At 61.9% G+C, this 21797-nt stretch overlaps 15 protein-coding genes across 15 annotated transcripts; 9 read left to right on the plus strand and 6 right to left on the minus strand.

Annotated features, from left to right (window-relative positions):
• Positions 1-74: 74 nt before the first annotated feature.
• Positions 75-461, plus strand: OT_ostta14g00075 (unnamed product; the record flags this gene model as incomplete). The annotated part of the gene is made up of 1 exon (XM_003082754.2): positions 75-461. One exon carries the CDS (start codon positions 75-77, stop codon positions 459-461), a length of 387 nt encoding a protein of 128 aa, XP_003082802.2.
• Positions 462-1393: 932 nt separating this feature from the next.
• Positions 1394-3439, plus strand: OT_ostta14g00080 (Succinate dehydrogenase/fumarate reductase,flavoprotein subunit; the record flags this gene model as incomplete). Its single annotated transcript, XM_003082755.1, has 1 exon — positions 1394-3439. The coding sequence occupies one exon, from the start codon at positions 1394-1396 to the stop codon at positions 3437-3439; it is 2046 nt and encodes a 681-aa protein (XP_003082803.1).
• Positions 3440-3608: 169 nt separating this feature from the next.
• Positions 3609-6977, plus strand: OT_ostta14g00090 (Armadillo-type fold; the record flags this gene model as incomplete). Its single annotated transcript, XM_022982478.1, has 1 exon — positions 3609-6977. The coding sequence occupies one exon, from the start codon at positions 3609-3611 to the stop codon at positions 6975-6977; it is 3369 nt and encodes a 1122-aa protein (XP_022841264.1).
• Positions 6978-7174: 197 nt separating this feature from the next.
• On the plus strand, positions 7175-8557 carry OT_ostta14g00100 (P-loop containing nucleoside triphosphate hydrolase; the record flags this gene model as incomplete). Its single annotated transcript, XM_022982480.1, has 1 exon — positions 7175-8557. The coding sequence occupies one exon, from the start codon at positions 7175-7177 to the stop codon at positions 8555-8557; it is 1383 nt and encodes a 460-aa protein (XP_022841265.1).
• A 301-nt stretch (positions 8558-8858) lies between these two features.
• Positions 8859-9963, plus strand: OT_ostta14g00110 (Ribosomal protein L10/acidic P0; the record flags this gene model as incomplete). Its single annotated transcript, XM_022982481.1, has 2 exons — positions 8859-8981; positions 9151-9963. 2 exons carry the CDS (start codon positions 8859-8861, stop codon positions 9961-9963), a joined length of 936 nt encoding a protein of 311 aa, XP_022841266.1.
• A 96-nt stretch (positions 9964-10059) lies between these two features.
• OT_ostta14g00120 (unnamed product) lies at positions 10060-11256 on the minus strand (the record flags this gene model as incomplete). Its single annotated transcript, XM_022982482.1, has 1 exon — positions 10060-11256. One exon carries the CDS (start codon positions 11254-11256, stop codon positions 10060-10062), a length of 1197 nt encoding a protein of 398 aa, XP_022841267.1.
• A 113-nt stretch (positions 11257-11369) lies between these two features.
• Positions 11370-12155, plus strand: OT_ostta14g00130 (Histidine phosphatase superfamily, clade-1; the record flags this gene model as incomplete). Its single annotated transcript, XM_003082760.2, has 1 exon — positions 11370-12155. One exon carries the CDS (start codon positions 11370-11372, stop codon positions 12153-12155), a length of 786 nt encoding a protein of 261 aa, XP_003082808.2.
• A 110-nt stretch (positions 12156-12265) lies between these two features.
• On the minus strand, positions 12266-13141 carry OT_ostta14g00140 (Anticodon-binding; the record flags this gene model as incomplete). Its single annotated transcript, XM_022982483.1, has 1 exon — positions 12266-13141. One exon carries the CDS (start codon positions 13139-13141, stop codon positions 12266-12268), a length of 876 nt encoding a protein of 291 aa, XP_022841268.1.
• Positions 13142-13494: 353 nt separating this feature from the next.
• OT_ostta14g00150 (Photosystem II PsbO, manganese-stabilising) lies at positions 13495-14974 on the plus strand (the record flags this gene model as incomplete). Its single annotated transcript, XM_022982484.1, has 3 exons — positions 13495-13565; positions 13850-13952; positions 14240-14974. 3 exons carry the CDS (start codon positions 13495-13497, stop codon positions 14972-14974), a joined length of 909 nt encoding a protein of 302 aa, XP_022841269.1.
• A 260-nt stretch (positions 14975-15234) lies between these two features.
• Positions 15235-16011, minus strand: OT_ostta14g00160 (Protein prenyltransferase, alpha subunit; the record flags this gene model as incomplete). The annotated part of the gene is made up of 1 exon (XM_003082764.2): positions 15235-16011. The coding sequence occupies one exon, from the start codon at positions 16009-16011 to the stop codon at positions 15235-15237; it is 777 nt and encodes a 258-aa protein (XP_003082812.2).
• Positions 16012-16312: 301 nt separating this feature from the next.
• Positions 16313-16960, plus strand: OT_ostta14g00170 (Acyl-CoA N-acyltransferase; the record flags this gene model as incomplete). Its single annotated transcript, XM_022982485.1, has 1 exon — positions 16313-16960. One exon carries the CDS (start codon positions 16313-16315, stop codon positions 16958-16960), a length of 648 nt encoding a protein of 215 aa, XP_022841270.1.
• A 44-nt stretch (positions 16961-17004) lies between these two features.
• Positions 17005-17826, minus strand: OT_ostta14g00180 (Armadillo-type fold; the record flags this gene model as incomplete). Its single annotated transcript, XM_022982486.1, has 1 exon — positions 17005-17826. One exon carries the CDS (start codon positions 17824-17826, stop codon positions 17005-17007), a length of 822 nt encoding a protein of 273 aa, XP_022841271.1.
• A 2-nt stretch (positions 17827-17828) lies between these two features.
• On the minus strand, positions 17829-18185 carry OT_ostta14g00185 (Thioredoxin-like fold; the record flags this gene model as incomplete). Its single annotated transcript, XM_022982487.1, has 1 exon — positions 17829-18185. One exon carries the CDS (start codon positions 18183-18185, stop codon positions 17829-17831), a length of 357 nt encoding a protein of 118 aa, XP_022841272.1.
• A 71-nt stretch (positions 18186-18256) lies between these two features.
• Positions 18257-20149, minus strand: OT_ostta14g00190 (SCL-interrupting locus protein; the record flags this gene model as incomplete). Its single annotated transcript, XM_003082765.2, has 1 exon — positions 18257-20149. The coding sequence occupies one exon, from the start codon at positions 20147-20149 to the stop codon at positions 18257-18259; it is 1893 nt and encodes a 630-aa protein (XP_003082813.2).
• A 27-nt stretch (positions 20150-20176) lies between these two features.
• Positions 20177-21691, plus strand: OT_ostta14g00200 (Rubisco LS methyltransferase, substrate-binding domain; the record flags this gene model as incomplete). The annotated part of the gene is made up of 1 exon (XM_003082766.2): positions 20177-21691. One exon carries the CDS (start codon positions 20177-20179, stop codon positions 21689-21691), a length of 1515 nt encoding a protein of 504 aa, XP_003082814.2.
• Positions 21692-21797: the final 106 nt, after the last annotated feature.

Consider the following 21797-nt stretch of genomic DNA (forward strand, 5'->3'; position numbering starts at 1 on the left):
CCCGACGTCGTGTGAACACTCATCGTGTGAACGTTGAAACGCGCTCTTTCCCAGGTCTCACTACCCCACGCTCGATGAACTCTAGAATGAGATCTTTGCTCCTCGCTCTCGTGTGCCTTGTGACTTTCACGCCCGGCGCCGTCCTCGCGAATTGGCAGTGCCCGACATTCGACGAGGACGCGCTCATGGAAACGCTCATGGTTTGCGTGCAAGATCCCGATGGTCTGTGTGGAAGCACTTGCGTCGGCGCGCTCGTTTCTGGTGCTCTATCAGTGGCGGACGAAATTCCAATTCCGTGCGAAGGAGGCATCTCCGGCGTTCTCGAGAACGTCTTCAAGCGCTGTACCGAGGAAAATGGCGGGACGTTCGATCCCTGCGACGGCGCCGTGGAGCAGCAGCTCCGAGACAACGCGCAGTCGGTCCGCTGCGTCGAGGGCGGATATCTTTCGGATTACCTCTGAGAGTTTCCCGCTTTGTGTCGTCAACGGATGTCTGCACTGCGTAAACGCGCTGCGTGTCGTTTCTCCATCGCTTTCCGTCTCGCTCTTCGCGCCTCGTCTCCCGACGAGTCGTCCGCGCTCGTCGCGAGCGCCGGCGAAATCGTCGGCGGCGCGACGCTCTCGACGTTCAAGCGCTCTCGACGCTCCCGTTCAACGAAACGTCCCCGATCATTCTCATACTCATCATCGCTCCCGCGTCGTAAGATTTCTCGTCCTAAGGCTCGTCCTCGCAGCGCCGTCCCGCGCGCGTCGCCGTCCCGCGCCGCGGCGTCTCGCGCTCTCGCGCGTCTCGCCCGTCGTCGTCTTCGCATCCGCATCCACACCGACGCGATCGAGACGCACGCGAGAACGATCGACGCGAGGACGATCGTCGTCATCCATCTCGCGCGCACCGACCATCGCGCGCGCGCCATCGTCCGTCTCACCCGCCGCCCGCGCCCATCATCGCTCGACCGTTACCGCGCCCCTTTCGCGTTCGCTCGCGACGGGACACCGTTACCGCGCCCGTCGCCGTCGTCACCCGTCGTCGTCGTCCTCGTCGTCGTCGTCGTCGCGCGCGTCACTCCCGTCGTCGCTCGTCGTCGTCATCATCCTCATCGTCATCATCCTCATCGCCCATCCATCGCCATCGACCGTTGGTTGACGCGTCTCGTCGCCGCTCGACGCGCGTGCGCCAGGGTTTAGCGCACGCATCGCATCGACGGTGTTTTATCGTCGGTGTGCGACGTGTGCGTCCATACATCACCCCGTCGACCGCGATCGACCGCGATCGACCGTGACGCGCGCGTCGACCGACCTCGATCGACCGCGCGCGTCGACCGCGACGCGATCGTCATCGTCGTCGTCGTCGTCGGTCGTCGCGCGATCGTCGACCGCGTCGACGTCCGCGCGCGATGTTCGCCTCGACGTCCAGACGCGCGCTGCGACGGGGGTGCGTCGGACCCGTCGCCGCGCTCGCGACGGGCGCGTCGGCGGCGTCGACGGCGGCGGTGTCCACGGCGTCGATGGCGTCGGCGTCGTCGATGGCATCGGCGTCGGCGCGCGCGTCGGTGGACGCGCGCGGTGGACGCTCGTGGACGAACGGTGCGCGCGGGGGGGGTCGATCGCGACGATCGCGCGATGGGTTCGCGCGCGCGTACTCGGGGACGTCGGCGTCGTCGGCGTACGAGATCATCGATCACGAGTACGACGCCCTCGTCGTCGGCGCGGGCGGCGCCGGTTTGCGGGCGGCGATCGGTCTGGGTGAGCACGGGTTCAAGACGGCGTGCGTCACGAAGTTGTTTCCGACGCGATCGCACACGGTGGCGGCGCAGGGTGGGATCAACGCCGCGCTCGGGAACATGACGGAGGACGATTGGAGATGGCACGCCTACGACACGGTGAAGGGAGCGGATTGGCTCGGCGATCAAGACGCGATTCAGTACATGTGTCGAGAGGCGCCGAAGGCTGTGATCGAGCTCGAAAAGTACGGGATGCCCTTCTCGAGAACGGACGACGGGAGGATTTATCAGCGCGCGTTTGGTGGGCAATCGCTCGATTTCGGCAAGGGTGGGCAGGCGTATCGATGCGCGGCGGCGGCGGACCGCACCGGGCACGCCATGTTGCACACGCTGTACGGCGCCGCGTTGAAGCACGACGTGCAATTCTTCGTGGAATACTTCGCGTTGGATCTCATCATGGACAAGGGTGAGTGCGTGGGTGTCATGGCGCTTTGCCTGGAGGACGGAACGTTACACAGATTCCGCTCGCATCAGACAATTTTAGCCACGGGCGGGTACGGTCGAGCGTACTTTAGCGCGACGTCGGCGCACACGTGCACGGGAGATGGTAACGCCATGGTCGCTCGTGCCGGTCTACCCCTGCAGGACCAAGAGTTCGTGCAGTTCCACCCAACTGGCATTTACGGCGCCGGCTGTCTCATCACCGAGGGTTCGCGCGGTGAGGGCGGCATCCTGCGTAACTCTGAGGGAGAACGCTTCATGGAGCGTTATGCTCCGAGCGCCAAGGATCTCGCGAGTCGAGACGTCGTGTCTCGCGCAATGACGATGGAGATTCGTGAGGGACGAGGCGTGGGTAAGGAGAAAGATCACATCTACTTGCACTTGAACCACCTGCCTCCGGAGCTTCTGGCTGAACGTTTGCCGGGCATCTCCGAGACGGCGGCGATTTTCGCCGGTGTCGACGTCACCAAGGAGCCGATCCCGGTGATTCCGACGGTGCACTACAACATGGGTGGTATTCCGACGAATTACAAGGGCGAGGTCGTCGCGCCGAAGAATGGTGACATGGACGCCATCGTCCCCGGTCTCATGGCTGCCGGCGAAGCTGCGTGCGCGAGCGTGCACGGCGCCAACCGCCTCGGCGCCAACTCGTTACTCGACATCGTCGTCTTCGGTCGCGCGTGCGCGAACACGGTCTCCGAGAAACTCAAGCCGGGAACGCCGCACCGCCAGATTGCCGCCGACGCTGGGTCGAACGCGGTCGAACGTTTGGACAAAATTCGCAACTCCAAGGGCTCGGCGCCGACGGCGATGCTGCGCAGAACCATGCAAAAGGTGATGCAAGATGATGCCGCCGTGTTTAGGACTCAGGAAAGCCTCGCGAACGGGTGCAAGCGCATCGATGACGTCGCCGCGCAGTTGGACAACCTCAAGCTCACCGATCGATCGCTTGTTTGGAACACCGATCTCGTCGAGGCGCTCGAGTTGCACAACCTCATGCCAAACGCGCAGACGACGATGCACTCCGCCGAGCAGCGCAAGGAGAGTCGAGGCGCGCACGCTCGCGAAGATTTTCCTGACCGTCTCGACGATACGTGGATGAAGCACACCCTCGCTTACGTCGAAAACGGCAAGGTGAAGATCGACTACCGACCCAACCACCACTACACGCTCGACGACGAGATGGAAGTCATTCCGCCAAAGGCGCGCGTGTATTAATCCACCACTCGTATACTTTTAGCCGCGACTCCGTCGCCAGCTCGCTAGAACCTTTTCTTTCATAATTCACCTCCGCACTCAAGGATTTCTTCTTCGTTCGACGACCGATCGTTTCTCTCTCCGCGTTCGTCGTCCTCGCGCCTCACACTCTGGCTCGCCCCTCGACTCGATGGGTCGTCAAGACGTCGACGTCGAGCTCGACGCCGACGTCAAGGCGTTCGCGTCCACGCTCGGTTTCGTCGACGCCACCGCGTCGAAGGGCACCGCCAGAGGTTTCGACGACAGAGATTTCCGAGCATCGCACGCGAAGAAAAAGGTTGAGGCAGCGGCGGCGGCGGCGAGCCCGAGCGCGAGCAATGTCACGACACCGCATCGCGATCGTCGCCACGGCGACGGCGCGCGGGAACGGCGATCGCGCGCGCGAAATAAAGGTTCTGACGACGCCGCGGATGACGCCGCGGATGAGAATCGAGACGACGGAAGAGGAAAGTCTCGAGCCGGCGGCGCGCGAGGCGAAGACGCCGCGGCGACGGGAACGAAGAAGCGACCGTGGAATCCAGGGGCGGGACCGATGCCGGGTAAGACGGACGATAAGTCGGCAAACGGGGCGAATGATGCGCTGGCGAGCGCGCGAGGCGGTGCTTGGTACGAGGTGTCGAGAGCGCTGAGCGAGGAAATCGGGGCGGAGGCGAGACGGGCGTCGACGGCGAAGGAGGTCACGCGTCAAGATCTCGAGACGAAGGAAACCGTGGCGAAGAGCGCGTTGGAGGAGCGCGTGAATACGTTCTCGAAACGAATGCAGAGACAGAGCGACGCGAACGCCAAGTGGTTGGAGATGGTGCGCACGAATGGTACGGCGAGCGACAAGGTAGCCGCAAACGTGCTGAGCGTCACCGAGGATCCGGCGGCGAACTTGAAAGCTCTAGAGCACTTGTTGGGTATCGTCGAGCGCGCTCGCGCGAGTGGGGGAAAACGCGGGGCGGTGCAGTCCATTGGTGCTCTCGAAGCGTTGTTCAGAGAGAGCTTGCTTCCGGATCGAAAGTTGAAGTATTTCAGCGAGCAACCGCTCGCCGCGGCCGCTAGCGCTCCTCACGAACGCAAGCGATTGATGTACTGGTATGTCGAAGACTCCATCAAGCGCATGTACTTGCGATTCATTGGTGCATTGGACGAGCTATCGAGGGATCCTCTGCCCATCCTCAAGGAAAAGTCTCTCAAGAGTGCGTACGCGCTGCTCAAGGCAAAGCCCGAGGGCGAGCGTCAGTTGTTGAATATTCTCGTCAACAAGCTTGGCGATCCCTCTCGAAAGATCGCCTCGAGCGCGTCATACTTGTTACTAGAACTAATCAAAGTGCACCCGGCGATGAAGAGCATCATCGCGCGCGAGGTGGAGGCGTTCACGTTTAGAAGAGGCGTTGGACTCAAGGCGCAGTACTACGCCGCGGTGATGCTGAATCAAATCCCGCTCTCTCGCAAGGGCACCGGACCCGCTCTCGCGGAGCAGCTCGTCGAGGCTTATTTCGGGTTATTCCAGTATCTCTACAAGTTGTCGCTGAAGAAGGATCTTGCGGAGGAGGAGGAGGAGAAAACGGAGGCAAAGAAGGACAAGAAACGTCATCGGGATGGTGGTCGGGGCGGTCGCGGTGGTCGCGGCGGTCGTGGTGGTCGCAGTGGTCGCGGAGGTCGCGGCGCTCGCGGCCGAGGAGGCAAAAATAACAAGCCGGCCCAACCCACGCAGTTGGGGGCCGGTGTTGACGCTCGAGTTGTCGCAGCCTTGCTCACTGGGATCAACCGTGCGTTTCCGTACGTCGCAAGCGAAAAGGTTGATGCGCTCATTGACCGTATCTCACCCGCTCTGTTCACCATCGCTCACTCACCAAATCTCAACGGTGCTCTACAAGCGATGATGCTTCTTTTCCAGCTGTTGTCGGCTCGCTCGTCCGTGAGCGATCGATACTATCGCGCGCTGTACGCGCTGCTTCTTCACCCTGGACTGGCGCGTTCGTCCAATAACGCCCAAGTGCTCTCATTGATTTTCAAAAGTCTTCGAGAAGACGTTGTTCCGAAGCGTGCAGCGGCCATGGTAAAGCGCGTGCTTCAAGTTGCCTCCCAAGCGCCCGCCACGTTCGCGTGCGGCGCTCTCATGGCGGTGAGCGAATTCTTGGCCAAACAGCCTTCACACTGGAACGCGATTCGTGAGCCGCGTCAGGTCGATGACGACGCGCTGGAACACTTCAGCGATGTCAAAGACGACCATAAAGACGATAACCGTACCGGACTGTTCGAGGGTGACGCCGACGGTGACGCCGACAACGAGAGTGATAAATCGTCCGACGACGAGGTTGAGGACGGCGGCGGCGCCAGGCAAAACGGCCCAATTTCGAGCGATCGCTACGATATGGAGAAACGAGAGCCCCTCTACGCGCGTGCTGAGCTCTCTAGCTGGTGGGAACTCAACGTTCTCGCCGCCAACGCGCACCCATCCGTGGCGGCGATGTCGAGAACGTTGCTCGAGGGAAAACCGATTGAATACGACGGCGACCCTCTCTCTGACATGACGCTCACCGTGTTCCTAGACAAATGGTTGCAGAAGAAGCCAAAGAAGAAGACCAAGGGGGGTGGATCTGCTGTCATGCGCGCGGTGGAATCTGGTGCGGACACGACGTACATGCCCGGCACGGCGGAGTTCGCGTCGCTCATGGAATCCGAAGTCGATCCCTCGGACATCTTCTTCCATCGATACTTCGCCAACAAGTCCGAGAAAGCGGCGGCGGCGACGAAGAAATCGGATAAAAAGTCAACAAGTGAAGAAGATGACGAAGCCGCGTCGGACTCCGATCCCGATGGAGAGATGCCGAAGAAAAAGTACGACGACAGCGAATCAGAAGGCGAGGACGCCGCCGAGGATTTTGAGCTGGAAGAAATCAAACTCGACGACGCTTCGGATTCAGACGACGAAGATGCCCTCGCCGTGCCCCTCAAGAAGGTTCGAAAGGGAGATTTCAACGAGGACACGGACGAGGAGGCGGAGGAGGAATTCTACAAATCCGAACGCCAAGAGGAAGGCATCGAGGATGACACGTACGGCTTGGACGCGCTCGCGAAGGCTTACGGCAAACCTCCAGGGTATCTCGTCAAGGAAGCCGCGGCGAAGGAACGTGAGAAGGAAGTAGCTGCGATCAAGGCGATCAAGAGCGCCGTGAGAAAATCATCAGCCGACGTGGACGAGGAGATAGGCGTCGAAGGTTTTGACTCGGGCGGCGTGTTCGCCTCCGTCGACGATTACGAAGAAATGATCGATGCGGACAACGCCAGGGCTTTGGACCCATCTAAAATGGACGACGACGACGACGACGACGACGACGACGACGACGTCAATCTCGACACCGAAGACGATTCGGACGACGCCCCCACCGCCGCCGAGGACGACGCCGACTCGAGCGACGACTCCGCGGACGCGCGCGCGATGAAACCGACTGAGCGCTCGACGCCGTCGTCCACGGCGCCGCGTTCGAGCGTGCGTTCGAAGCGTAGATAGATGTATCGTTCCCTCGCACGCGTCTGTCCCACGATGATTCCCTCGGCCGTGTTCGCCGCGCGCCGCGCGGGTCAACGCCGCGCCGAGCGCCTCGCACGCTTTTCACGAGTCATCATTCGTCCGTACCCCCCGCCGCCGTTCGCGGCCACGGCATCGTGGTCACACGTCCCGTGACTCCGTCGCGTCGCGCACGTCCCATGACGGACATCGGCGTCCCTCATCGCTCGAGCTCGACCCTGACCAGGGTCGAGCGTCTCGGCGCGCACTCGCACGTGCGAGGTTTAGGCCTGGACGACGGCTTGGAGGCGAGACGATCGTCCCAAGGATTGGTCGGTCAACTTCGAGCGAGAAAAGCGGCGGGGGTGATCGCGAACATGATCAAAGACGGCACGATCGCGGGTCGAGGGGTCCTGATCGCGGGCGCGCCGGGAACGGGGAAGACGGCGATCGCGAGAGGGATGGCGAAGACGCTGGGGGACGAGACGCCGTTCGCGAGCATGGCGGCGAGCGAAATTTACTCCATGGAAATGTCAAAGACGGAAGCGTTGACGCAGGCGTTTCGCCAGGCGATCGGGGTGAGAATTAAGGAGGAGACGGAAATAATCGAGGGTGAGGTGGTGGAGATCGAGATCGATCGCCCGGTCGGGGCCATGGCGAAGGCGCACGCGAAGACGGGAAAGCTGACGATGAAGACGACCGACATGGAGACGGTGTACGATCTCGGAACGAAGATGATCGAGGCTATCAGTAAGGCCAAGGTGAACGCCGGGGACGTTATCAGCATCGATAAAGCGAGCGGACGCGTCACCAAGCTTGGGCGCTCGTTCTCCAAGTCGCGAGACTACGACGCCATGGGCGCGTCGACCAAGTTTGTCGCGTGTCCCGAGGGCGAACTTCAGAAGCGTCAGGAGGTGGTGCACACGGTTTCGTTGCACGAAATCGATGTTATCAACTCCCGCGCGCAGGGTTACCTCGCTCTGTTCGCCGGGGACACCGGGGAGATCCGCGCGGAGGTTCGCGAACAAATCGACAACAGGGTGTCCGAGTGGAAAGAAGAGGGCAAGGCTGAGATCATTCCGGGCGTTCTCTTCATCGACGAGGTACACATGCTGGACATTGAGTGCTTTTCCTTTCTCAACCGCGCGCTTGAGAACGAATTGGCGCCGATTTTAGTCGTCGCCACCAACCGTGGCATCACAAAGATTCGAGGCACTGACTATCGCTCGCCGCACGGCATCCCCGTCGATCTTCTCGAGCGGCTGTTGATCATCCACACCCAGCCGTACGATGAACGTGAATCCAAAGCGATCTTAGAGATTCGATGCGAGGAGGAGGACGTGGATATGAGCGACGACGCCAAGGACTTGTTGTGCAAAATTGCGTGCGAGACGAGTCTGCGATACGCGATCCAACTCATCTCCGCCGCTTCTCTTCGCGCGAGTAAGAGGAAATCCGCCAAAGTGGACATAGATGATGTCTCCAAGGTGTACGGGATGTTCTTGGACGTCAAGCGATCGACGCAGTTCATGATTGATAACCAAGCCGAGTTCGTCTTCAACGAGGCCGCCATGGTGAATTGAGTCTGAGTCACTCGAGACGCACGGAACACATATTGTAATCGATTTACCGGTAGAAGCAACAAAAACGTATGTACATCAAGAAAACCCGTGGACACCGCCCCGGTGCACGCGTCCGTCTCTTTGCGACGCTCGTTCTCTCGACGTCGCGAACCGCCGTCTCGGTAAGGTCACACACTTTATCGTCCATTCGCGGCGCACGGGTTAAAGAAGCGCAAAACGCTCGCGCTCTCCTTACCGCTCAATCGAAGCAGTACCTGGTCCCGCCGCTAAGCAACCAATCTACACCCATCGTCAATCAAAGATGGTGAACGCTAAGAAGCAAACGTACGCCGAGAAGGTCAACTTCTTGCTCGACAACTACGACACCGCCCTCTTGGTCGGTGCCGATAACGTCGGCTCCAGGCAATTCATGGACATCCGCGCGGTACGTGTTGCAGATGATGCGAAGCGATGGGTTTAAAGCCCTAACCGCAACGTACAGAGATCTCGACGCTTACGATGTCGCGATTCGTCCTCGACTGCGTTCGATCGAATGAAAATGACGTTTGAAAAACCGTGTACTGACCCCGACGCGCTCTTTCGAAATCGCGCAGTCCATTCGCGGTGACTCTGTCGTGCTCATGGGTAAGAACACCCTCATGCGCAAGTGCATCAGTAACTACGCAAAGAAATCGGGCAACGACTCGTGGAACATCCTCGCGGAAAAGCTCGTCGGCAACGTCGGTATCATCTTCACCAAGGGTGACCTCTTGGAAGTCCGTAAGAAGGTGAAGCAGTTCGTCGTCCCCGCGCCGGCGCGCGTCGGCGCCATCGCGCCGGTCGAAGTCGTCGTCCCGGCTGGTCCGACGGGCATGGAGCCGTCCCAAACGTCTTTCTTCCAAACGCTTAACATCGCGACGAAGATTAACAAGGGTTCCATCGAAATTCTTAACGACATTGTCGTGCTCAAGGTCGGCGACCGCGTGTCTTCGTCCGCGGCGGCTCTCCTCTCCAAGATGAAGTTCACGCCGTTCGAGTACGGTTTGGAAGTTGTTGAAGTCTACGACAAGGGTGCCATGTACCCGTCCGCCGTTTTGGACATCACGAACGAGACTCTCGAGAAGAAGTTCATGTCTGGCGTCTCCCAGATTGCTTCCCTCTCGTTGGCCTCCGGCTACCCGACGCTCGCGTCTGTGCCGCACTCCATCGTCAACGCGTACAAGAACGTGCTCGCCGTTTCCATCGGTACCGAGTACACGTTCGAGTTGGCTCAAAAGGTCAAGGACTACCTCGCGAACCCGGGTGCGTTCGCCGCCGCCGCTCCGGCCGGCGGTGCCGCCGCTGGCGGCGACAGCGGCGCCAAGGCTGCCGCCGCCGCCGTCGAGGAAGAAGAGGAGGAAGAAATGGACTTCGACCTCTTCGATTAATCCGGCCGCGTTTCTCACCTCTAGAAATGTGCTAGAAAACTTTTGTGATAGAGTGAATCACATGCCACTTACAACGCTCCTATGTATACTGTACAGCTAAAAAAGACTCAACGCGCGCTCGGGCGGCGCGCTTTCGAACGCGATTCGTCTCACGTCTTGCAACTCTGCCTCGACGTCTTCGAGCGATATCTCTCCCACTCTTCTACTCGATCCCGACGGCGATCTCAGCGTAATCGATCTCGACGGTGAAGTGAGAATCGCGCTAGATATCTCGAACCCATCTTCGTCGGCAAGCGAAGCTGCGAGATGCACCGCCGACGAGCTTCCGTCGGAGAGAATGGTCGAATTCTCATCCAATTCGTCCTCGACCGTTTCCATCGTCACTTCCTTCAACCGAAGCATCGCTTCCACGGGAGCCTCGAGTTCGACCAAGGTTTTGCACGCGTCAATCGTCTCAACGGTGAGTCGTCTCACGATGTCTTGGCGCTCTCGCATGCCTGTGACGACATTCTCGATGTCAGAAAGGAAATCATCCGCCGTGTACGCGCGGGCATCCTCGAGTATGACGTCCACGGGAATCCCACCGGAGCTCACACGCTGCGGTGCGCGATCGGCGAACGCCGACAAGTCGTCCGTCGAGTTAATAGACAGGCTGAGCGTCCTCTTGTGCTGCGCCCGCTGCCTCGCGTGCGCCAACATCGTCGACGCCGTCGTCGGCGTCTGCCAGTTCGCCCCCCTCCCCCCCCTCCCCACGTCTTTTAACCACGACATCACCGACATCTTCCCCCCCGCATCGTTCTCCAAGCTCGAACGCGACGCCCGCTCGAGGCGTCCGTTCGCCGTCGGCGTCGGCGGCAACCCCCTATCCTGGCGCCCCCGCGTTCGCACCACGGCGTCATCCAACGTCCCCACGTCGCGATCACGATCGTTAAAACTCCTGAGTTCGATCATGCTCCTCCCACCGCTCACCACGGGCGTCCCTCGTCCGCCGTCCGCCGCGCCGCGCAGACTCTTCCCCGTCCCGCGAGACCGCGGCGACCGCATCCACCTCTCCTTCACCTCCCGCGACGCGCCCGCTCGCCCTTCCATCGACCGCATCGCCTCATCTCCCACGCGCGCGCGCTCGTCGCCCCATCCTTCGTCACCGACGCGTCCACCGTCCTCGCCGTCGTTCGAATCATGAATCATCGCCGCATCCGTCATCGTCGCCTCGTCTCCCTCCCTCGCCCGCGCGCGCGCATCACGCCCGTTCCCGGGCTCGGCATCGATCGCCTTCGTGGACGCGCACCCCATGGTCGCCGCCCGCGCGTCACGCGCGCGTCGATCACTATCGACGGCATCGCCGTTGGCGTCACACCGAATCGCATCGTCATCGAATCTCCATCTCAACCTAAGCGCGACCGTCGATGCGCGTGGTCCTGGTGCGGCACGCGCAGAGCGAGAACAACGCGTTGCGCGCGCCCGGGATCGATCATCCCGACCGCGTCGCCGATCCGGGGTTAACGCCGAAGGGGTCGAGGCAGGTGGAATGGCTCCGAGCGCGATTCGCGCGTGAACGCGAGGCCCACGCGCGGGTGCGCGTCGTGACGTCACCGATGCGTCGAGCGATGCTCACCGCGCTCGGGGTGTGCGCGGGGCTCGGGACGCGCGGGACCGTGGACGCGCGCGCGCACGAACACGGCGGATGCTTCGAAGGGGCGCGAGGCGACGGCGCGGACGGAGCGATGGGACGGCGAGGGATGACCACGGATGAGATCGCGCGAGAGTTCGGGTCGCACATCGATGCGCCGGAGACGATGCGAGAGGGGTGGTGGGATCCGAGGCGAGGGTGCGAGACGGTGGAGGAGGCGCAGCGAAGAGGCGCGCGCTTCGCGGAGTGGCTTTGGGAACGGGCGCGAGCGATGGGTCGAGGCGAGCGCGATGCGTCGGATATTATCATCGTCTCGCACGGTATGTTCATCGATATATTGCTCAAGACGCTGTTCGCGTCGCCGAGGACGACGGGGAAACAGGGCGCGCTGTTTTGTTCGGAAAACGCGTGCGTGCACTCTTTATACTTTGACGTCGGCGAGGACGGAGAGTGCGTGGGATTGTCGGTGTTCAACGATGTCTCACACATACCCGAGGAGGATCGAAGCGGAGGGAGCGTGGACGGATTGTCCGAGGCTTACACGAATGAGGGGTCGGCGTAACCGTCGCGCGCGTAGGCTTTTGTATCGTTGAGTTGAGTTGCTAATGTGTTGCTTCTTCTACGGTTCATATACTAAAACGGTATCGTACACAGCGCGCGTTCGCGCGACGTCTAAAGCCTAGCCTTCTTACCCGACCGCATGAACGGACGCAGACTCCACTCGATGTCGCAGTCGTCCTGCTCCGCCGTCCCCAGTTTGATTTGGTACAGTCGCATCTCAAACCGCGGACCGATTTCCGTGAGCGCGACCGATTTCGCCCCCTTGGGCATCTCATACGTGTGATGACGCAAAGATATGTAATCCGCATCGTTCGCAAACGTCACCACGCGCTTGGACTTCGCCTTGGGCTCCGGGAAGAGATGCTTCAGCACCGTCGCCGTGCGCTGCCCGAGCGGCGTGGTGAAATTTTCGAGAATCAGATGCGGAAACACCTCGCTGACGTGGCCGAGATCCTGATCCTTAATGTCGTGTCGCATCACCGTGTTCGAGATTCCAAAGTAACACGTCGGTCCGAACGGTAAGTGCGAGATCACGAGCCCGTCCGGCTCGCCTCGGTGCTCGTGCACCATGACTAAATCCGTGAACCCACCGTTTCTGCACAAATCGACGAGATCCGGTAAAATTTGCGACCCGCGATTGATGCGCTGACTCGTTGGAAACAACAGCTTCAACTCTTTCGCAAACTGCTGTAACCTCGACGAGGGATCTCTCGACGTCGTGAGCAACACTCTCGGCTCGCTCTCCGCCGCCTTCGCGTACTCATCGTCAACCACCCCTCTCGCACCGTATCGCGCCGTGTGCACATCCTCCGCGTGCACCTCCTCTCGCAACCGCGCCTCGTCCCGTCGCAGTTCGGTCGGGATCGGTTTCCCATCCTCGAGGCACTGTCGAATCGTTCGCTTCTTTTCATACAGCTCCCGCTCCTTCCCCTCGAGCGATTTCCTGTACACGAACTCCCGGCGCAAACGCGCGGTGCGTCGCAACATCGTCGTCCCGGGCGTCACCGACGCCGCGCTCGCGTCCGCGCGTCCGCCCGTGCGGTCGCGCGCCGTCCTCGCGCGCGCCGCCGATGTCGACGCCGTCGCGGCGACCGACCGTCGTGCGCCACGCGAGGGGGTCGTCCACGAGTCACGACTCGCAGATGCGCATCCGAGCGATCATCCGACGCGATCGTCGCGATCGCGTGCGCGCGCGCGTCGATGGTCGTGCACGAGGTCACAGTACGAGAGATGACGTGATAAATATCACCCGACCCCGCGTCGTGTTATCCGGCGACACCGCGCGCGAGGCCGAGGACGACGGCGACACTTCCTCGCGCGTCGCTCGCACGGAGATCGACATGGCGTCCATCGCGCGCTCCGCCGTTTTCGGGAACACCGCGTTCGCGGTCCGGGCCAAGTCGGCCAAGCGGTGCGTGTCGTCGACGACGCGACCGACGCGGGCGATCGAGCGTATCGCGGTGGACGATCGCGCGACGGGGGCGTGAGCGCCGCGTCGTCGATCGCGATCGCGCGTGATATCTGGGAGCGGGACGGCGAGGGAAAATGTCTCGATCGATCGCGCGCGGCGCTGGACGCGCGCGAGGGGATCGAGGGCGTGAAAGGTGGATCTTTGAGACGCGCGATGGGGCGATCGCGAGATCTTCTCGAACCCCGAGCTGACCGATGTGCGTCCGTTTCCGCGCGCGTTCGCAGATCTGCCAAGGCGCAAGCCCCCAAGGCGTCGCTCAACGAATTCGCCGAAAAGGTTTCCAAGGCGACCGTCTCCCTCGGCGTCGCCGGCGCCGTCCTCGCCCAGGTACGTCGACGCATCTGCGTCCCGAGCCCATCGTGAGATACGCTGATACGGTTGTTCGAGCGCGACGTGAATGTGACCGTGGTGACGACGCGAGCGGTGACGGGAGACTTTGACGATGTCTTTTTCGTAAAGAAATACGTCCACGGTCGCGCACCGCGGTCGTCGTCGCCGTCGGCACCGCGTCGTCGTCGCGCTCGAACCAACACGACGCGCCTCGCGCCTCTCGCGTGCACGATCCACGTCCACGTCGAGACTGACTTTTGAATTTTTGTCCTATGTGCAAACAGTCCGCCTCCGCGGTGACGTATGACGAGCTCCAAGGCCTCACCTACTTGCAAGTCAAGGGTACCGGTCTCGCGAACACGTGCCCGGTCGTCGAAGGTGGTGTCTCCGGTAAGGACATCAAGGCTGGCGATTACAAGCTCGAGCGATTCTGCATGGAACCGACCTCATTCACCGTGAAGGAAGAGTCTCAGTTCAAGGCCGGCGAGTCTGAATTCCAAAAGACGCGCCTCATGACGCGCCTCACCTACACCCTCGACGGCATGACTGGTGACTTCAAGGTTGGCTCCGACGGCTCCGTCCAAATCAAGGAGAACGATGGCCTCGACTACGCCCCGGTCACCGTTCAATTGCCGGGTGGTGAGCGCGTGCCGTTCCTCTTCACGTTGAAGGAGTTCACGGGCAAGGGCAACACGTCCCAGTTCGGCGGTGACTTCGTCGTCCCGTCCTACCGTGGCTCTTCCTTCCTCGACCCGAAGGGCCGTGGTGGTTCCACCGGTTATGACAACGCTGTTGCCCTCCCGGCGCGCGCTGACTCCGAAGAGCTCCAAAAGGAGAACAACAAGAGCGCCGCCGCGCTCAAGGGCTCCGCCGTCTTCAACATCGCCAAGTACGACCCGGCTACCGGTGAAATTGCGGGCGTTTTCGAGTCCATTCAGCCGTCCGACACTGATCTTGGCGCCAAGGTGCCGAAGGATGTCAAGATCACTGGCTTGTGGTATGGTAACATCGCCAAGTAAGCGGCCCGACGCGGCTTATCTGCGAGGTGTGAGTGACGCAAGAGGCGTCACGTTGTATGCAGCCGAGTAGTCAATTGGGTGACGTACTGTAGAGGATCTTAGAACGCGTCGATGGATTAATTCCGTTGTCGACGCTTGCGAATGCCGTTTCCCGTATACGCAATGTAATGGGAGCCTGTGTTTCATTTCATCACTTTCATCAAAATGTGCCTAAGCCTAGATTACATACAGTTGACTCGCGCGCGGCAACCCTATTGCCTCTACGCGACGTCGCGGTAGTACCCAACACGAGCCGGATCGATCGAAGACAAACGGTCGAGCACGTCTCGGCGCGATTTCTCGTCCTCGAGGCTGGCGCGCGCGAGAAGCGGCCACTTACACCCGGGTTCAAGCTCGGCCACCTCTCGACAGATCTCGAGCGCGCTCGCGATCGCCGCATCGCGCTCGTCCGGGATCTTCAGCGCACGCGCGCGCGCTATGAGCCACCTATGATACATCCACGCACTCTGGTCCTCGGGTTCGGTGTAGAACGCGTTCGATGCGAGCTCGAATTCCCCCTTGAGCGTCGCCGAATCGACGTCGCCGCGGGCATCCAAAATCGCGCTTCGCTGATGCCACGCGCTGTAATTGCTAAAATTGTCCTCGATCTTCTTCAACGTGTATTCCAATTCCTCCTCCGTCGTCACCCCGAGCGATTGGACGATGAACCGTCGATACGCCCAGCAGTGAAAGTTTCTATCGTCGGCGTCGAGCAGTCGCGAGCACAGCGCGCGTTCGCGCTCGAGCGTCATCCGCACCGTCTCCGACTCCCTTCCCATCGTTCGAATCATCCTCGACACCGTCCATTTCCTATGATACCAGCTCGGATAACTCTTCGGCGCGTTCCTGAGCGCGATCTCGCTCACCCTGAGTTCTTCGCTCCACCAATCGCGCGCCGCCTCCGCCGTCTCCGCGCCGAGCTCCACCGCCTCCTTCCTTCGATTCCACCCCGTCGTGACCTCCGGGCACGTCGTCACCAGTTTCTCCGTCATCGCCATCGTCGTCGCATCGTTCGCGCGCGCGCGCACCGCGTTCGCCTGTCCATCATCGCGTCGCGTCGTCAGTCGGTCGTCTCTCGCGGCGATCGTTCCAACTCGTCCCCATCGCGTCGTCCACGACGCACCTGGAGCGCGCAAAACGCGCGCGCGCGGTCGAGATTATTTTTTCGTCGTCTCTCGCGCGCGTCGTCGTCCAGCCGTCGTCGTCCGTGCATGGCGCGCGCGTGTGTCGATCGAACCTCATCGACGCGACACCGCACACGCGCGCGCGCCGCGGGATCGCCGTTCGACGCGCGCGCGCATGTCCGCGCGCGCGTCGTCCCGGCCGTCGTCCCGGGCGCTCGCGCGCGCGGTGTCGTCGACGCGGCGCGGACGTCGACGCGGATGTGTGCTCGAGGCGGTGGCGCGAGAGACGCGAGACGACGAAGAGCGCGCGACGTTCGGGTCGCGCGAGGCGGATAAGGTGCTGGAGACGCGCACGGCGGAGAACGGAGGGGTGACGCGCGCGGTGGTGTTCTCGACCACAGCGGCGGTGGACGTGGGAGCGGTGGAACGGCTGAGCGAGGCGGTGGGGTGGCCCGAGCGCCCGCGCGCGAAGATACGACGGGCGCTGGAGAACTCATTCATGGTGGCGACGCTGTACGAGTGCGACGTGGACGCACAGTCGGGAAAGGTGCAGGAGACGTCGAGGGGTAAGCTCATCGCGTGCGCCAGGGCGACGAGCGATCACGTGTTCAACGCGACGCTGTGGGACATCATCGTGGACCCGGAGTATCAAGGGAGGGGGTACGGGAAGGCTTTGGTGCAACAGATGATTCGAGCGTTGCTCAGTCGGGACGTGGCGAACGTTACTTTGTTCGCCGATGAAGACGTGGTTCCGTTTTATCGCGCGTTGGGGTTCGTGAGCGACTTGGACGGTATCAAAGGTATGTTTCTCACGAGCGAGTGAGCGTCGAGGCGAGTCGTCTCTTTAGCGCCGTGCGCAGTGTATAATCACAATTGCAAAATTTCTTTCGCCAGCGAACTTTTTCTCGCCAATAATCGTTCGACGAGCGATTTCTTCGCCTCCGTCGTCCAGAGGGTGCCGTTTCGGAGCACCATGTCGCGCGCGTAGTCGCGAACAGCCGAATCGTCCGACGCCAACGCGTAACGCGTCACCCATGCCGAGCCCGTCTGCGTGAATCTCTCCTCGGGAGAGAGTAAAAGATTACGCTCGCAAGCGTCGATGATCGCCTCCCAGAAAGAATCGTCCAGCGTCCAGCGTCCGTCGCGGTCGCGTTCCTTGTCGAAATACGAAACAAACGCGACGATCCCGCATCGACGTTGCCAAAGTGTCGCGCTCTCGTCTTTTGACCAGTTCAATATTAACGGCGCGAGGGAGATGTTGTTTTTCCACATCTTCTTGAACACCTTGATCGCGAGCGAGTCCGCGACGGCCCAATCGTTCACGTGGCTCCCTCTCAACACTTCGTCCTCGAGTCGACGCAGCGTCTCCGGCGTCGCCAACGAGTCCACGGGTTCGTGCTCGCATAAAAGAATCGCCCCCGCTTGCTTGGCGTCACCGTGCGTGTGTTGTAAGAGCGCCACCGCGTCTTCGACGTAGGAAACCGTGCTCACGTCGTCTCGTCGTCTCTTCCGCGTCTCGCTCGCCGCGGCGACCGCCTCCTTCACGCACGCTCGCGTTGTCGGCATCTTACACCCATAAAACGGCGTCGTTCGCCGCATATAATTCTCCAACCACGCCTTGACCTCTCGTTTTCCTCGCTCTCTCAGCAATCTCTCGATCGTCGTCGACAGCGTCGTCGCGCGCGACATTATTACGCCGACTCGTACGACGCGAGTCGCTCGAGCGCCGCCTCCACCGCCTCCACCGTCTTCACGTCGTTCAAAACCGCGCCCTCCGGCAAAAGTTTCACGTTAGGCCCGCTCGCGCACTCGCTCTGACACCGCGTCGTCCCGCACCGCACGCCCGGCGTTCTCTCGCACGCTTCCTCCAAGAGCTTTAAAGTTTTCAGCGCGCCGTTCCTCTTACACTCCTTGGACGTGCACGCCAAGACGACGCGGTCGATCTGTTCGGCGCGCGTTATCACGACGCGTCGTTCGCGCGTTCGAACGGACGGTTTCGCGCGAAAGTGCGGGCGAGCGAGCGCGGGTGAGGCGCGCGTCGCGCGCATGCGAGGCGCGATGTGCGGCGACGAGCGACGGACGAGTCAAGACGACGTCGACGGGAACGCCCGTTCGTGGATTACAGGTATTTGAGAAGATTCTCTTCACCGTACGCGTCGACGTATCGCTTGATGATGGCGTCGGCGTCATCGGCGGCGGCTTCGTCGTCGGAGGCGCACGAGCGGGACGGATCGAAAGCGATTCGCGGGAAGTGGTGTTCCTCGCGAGCGTGGGCGACGACGTCCCCGTCGTCGCCGTATTCCGCGCGAAACCGCGCGCGAAGTTCACTGTCAGAATCACTCACGAGCGCACTCGGCTGCTTGAGAAGCATGAGTTCTCGGATGTCGTCGTCCACGACGCGAAGCGCTTCCGCGACGGAGTCCGCCTCTCGCTCATCCGTGGGCAAACGCACGTAGCCCGCAGTCTTGGGATCGAATGGGATCTCGTCCACGGACGCGCCGAGTTGAGACTTTTTGACGTCCGCCTTGAGCTCGATCGCGAGACGACGCACGTCCTCACTCACGTCATCTTCTTCGGCGTCTGACGCTCCGCCTCTCTCCGCGTCGCGTCGTCTGTACATCTCGTACTCCTCGTCTTCATCCTCGTCCTCGTCCTCGTCTTCGTCTTCGTCGTCATCGATGAATGACGCCGATGCGATGGCCTCGCGAAGGCACTCGATCTCGCGCTGGAGCAACTGCAACTGGACCTCGCGCTCCTCGCGTTCCTCCTCAAACTCGTCGTCATCCAAATCGTAGCTAAAGTGTTCCTCCATCTCTTCCACGTCACCGACGGAGCCGTCGGCATCGACCGGCTCGACGAAATCGTAATGTTCCGCACCGTACGCCTCGGGCGTGACGTGAAAGTACGTCGGCGCGATGATCTCGTCCACGGGCGCCGTTTGCGCGTCGATCGGCGCGTCCGCGCGCGCGACGATATCCGCGCCGTACGGCACAAAATCCGAGCACGAGCGCGTCGCGGTGACTTCGTACACCGCCACCTCGCTCGTTCCGGCGAGTACGCACGCGCACAAAAACTTCCCACGCTGCGTCAGCGTGACCAAGACGTCTGAACACGCGAACCGAACGCATGCCGCCCACGTCGCGGCGTCCTCGACGCGCTCCGCGCCTTGAATCCACACCCCCGTGAGCGGTTCTTCCTCCGTCCCGCGCGCGTCTTCGCCCAAAAACACCATCCGTCGCGTTCTATCCAGCGTGATGAATCCCGTGGTGACGCATCGATCCCGTCCCGCCGTCGCCGCCGCGCGCGTCGCCTCGACGAGCGTCTCGTTGTCTCTCGCGCGCGGCGGATGAATCGGTCCAAGTTCAAATTCGCACCACGGCGCGCGCACCGCGAACGCCACGCGCACCGCATCATCGTCCCCGAGCACCACCGCCGCGCGCGTTGGGGTGAGCGCCAACGGACACAACGGCGCATCGCTCGCGAGCGCGCGTTCGAACGCCGCGATGGACGCGTCGTCGTCATCCATCCACGCCGCCCGTCGCGCCGCGGCCAAATCACGCTCGACGTCCCCATCGCCGTCACTCGCGACGACGACGACTGGAATCACACACGTTCGCCCGTCGTCGTCGTCGTCGTCGTCGTCGTCCATCACCCGCGCCGCCGCGTCGCCGCGTTTCTTCGCATCCGTCGCCGCGAGCGCGAACGCCTTCGTGTTCCCCCCCGCGCGCGCCCGCACATCCGCCATCGCGCGCGCGTCCATCATAATTCTCGGCGCCGCCATCGACGCCCCCACGCGCGCGATCGCGCGGCCGTCGTTCGCGGCGTCGGCGTCCCAGAGCGCGCGGCGACTCACTGGGAAATCACACATCATCGATCCATCATCGCCGCGTCCCGTCCGCACGCGCGCGGCGTCGGTCTCGCCGAGCGCCTCGACGCGTGCTCGAGCGCGCGGCGTCGCGATGACGACGCGCGCGCGCTCTGGGACGGCGTCGTCGTCGAAGTAGGCGCTCATGAGTGCGTCGGCATTTCACGACGAGCGATGGCGACGACTTCGACCACGGGCGTCCGTGCGAGGGCGTCGCGCGCGCGGTGGACGACGCGATCGACGCGGGCGCGCGTTCGAGGGGACGCCCAGCGCGCGCGTGCGTCGAGGGAGGCGTACGATGGGTTGTGGATGTGGCTCGAGCGACGCGGCGCGGACGTCTCGCGCGTCGTCGCGGATGCGGTGACGACGGACGCGAACGATTCGGAACGTGCGCAGTTTGGCGTGCGCGCGAAGACGACGCTCCGTCGAGGGACGCGGGCGATGGTGATTCCGAGAGAGGTGTGGATGGATGCGACGCGGGCGACGGAGGACGCGGACGTCGGCGCGGCGTTGCGGGACGCGCGGTACGATGCGGTGAAACAACCGTGGGTGCGAGTGGCGCTGTTGCTGTTGAAGGAACGTGAACGTGGGGCGGATGGGGAATTCGCGGCGTACGTGGCGACGCTGCCGAAGACGCTGGACTCGCCGTTGTTTTGGAGCGCGGATGAGTTGCGGGACATCGCGGGGACGCAGTTATTGGATAACGCCGCCGGGTACGACGCGTACGTGCGAGCGGTGTACGAAGAATTGAAAAATGGAGTGTTCGTTGAGTACGCGTCGACGTTTGACGTCGACGGTGCGTTCGATGAGGCGAGCTTTCGATGGGCGTTTGGAATCTTGCGCTCGCGAACGATGGCGCCCCTCGACGGCGCGAACGTCGCCCTCGTTCCGGGTTTGGATTTAATCAATCACAGCTCGCTGAGCGGGGCGAGATGGCGCGTGGGCGGGGGCGGGGGGATGGGGGGATTGTTCGGCGGCGGTTCCGGCTCTGGCGTCGCCGCCTACGTCGAGTGCGATCGAGACTACGACGAGGGCGCCGAGATCTTCGTCAACTACGATCCGGAGGGGATCGATTCGAAATTCGCGCTCGATTACGGTTTCATTGATGTGGTGAATCCCTCACCCGGGTACGCGCTCACGCTCTCCATTCCCGAGGACGACGCCAACCTGTTCGACAAACTTGATGTTCTGGAGACGCAAGGGCTTCCAGAGGCGCCGACGTTCACGTTGAGGCCGTACAGCGATCCCGATCGCGAATTACGAACGTTCTTGCGTCTGTTACACTGCAAAGACACCGACGCCTTCCTGTTAGAGGCGCTGTTCCGCCAGCAGTGCTGGTCGCTCATCTCCGAGCCGCTTTCTCGGGAGAACGAAGCCGATTGCTGCGCCTCCATCACCCGAGGCGTCGCCGACGCGCTCTCGGCGTACGAAACCAGGAGTTTAGACCAAGAGAAAGCGTTTCTCACCACGCCACCGAACGAGCGTCAAGGCGGGATTCGTCAAGAAATCGCCGTTCGCGCGCGTCTGAGCGAGAAATCCGCCCTGTTAGAGGCGAGCGCCTTTTTCGACGTCGTCGCGAGCTCTCTGGACAAGCTCGAGTACTACCAAGAGCGACGCCTTCGATCGTTAAACTTACTCAACGACGACGGTTCGAGCACGTACGACCCGTTCAACGAAACCATGGCGTAGACCTTCGTCGCTGTAATCGCCCACGTCGACCACCGTTCGCGCGTATTGCATCGCTAAGCGTCGTCTCGCCCGTACGCGTCGCCGACGCATCCGTCGCGTCCCATCC

This window comes from Ostreococcus tauri (genome assembly GCF_000214015.3).
Source record: "Ostreococcus tauri WGS project CAID00000000 data, contig chromosome 14, whole genome shotgun sequence".
NCBI classification, from domain to species: Eukaryota; Viridiplantae; Chlorophyta; class Mamiellophyceae; order Mamiellales; family Bathycoccaceae; genus Ostreococcus; species Ostreococcus tauri.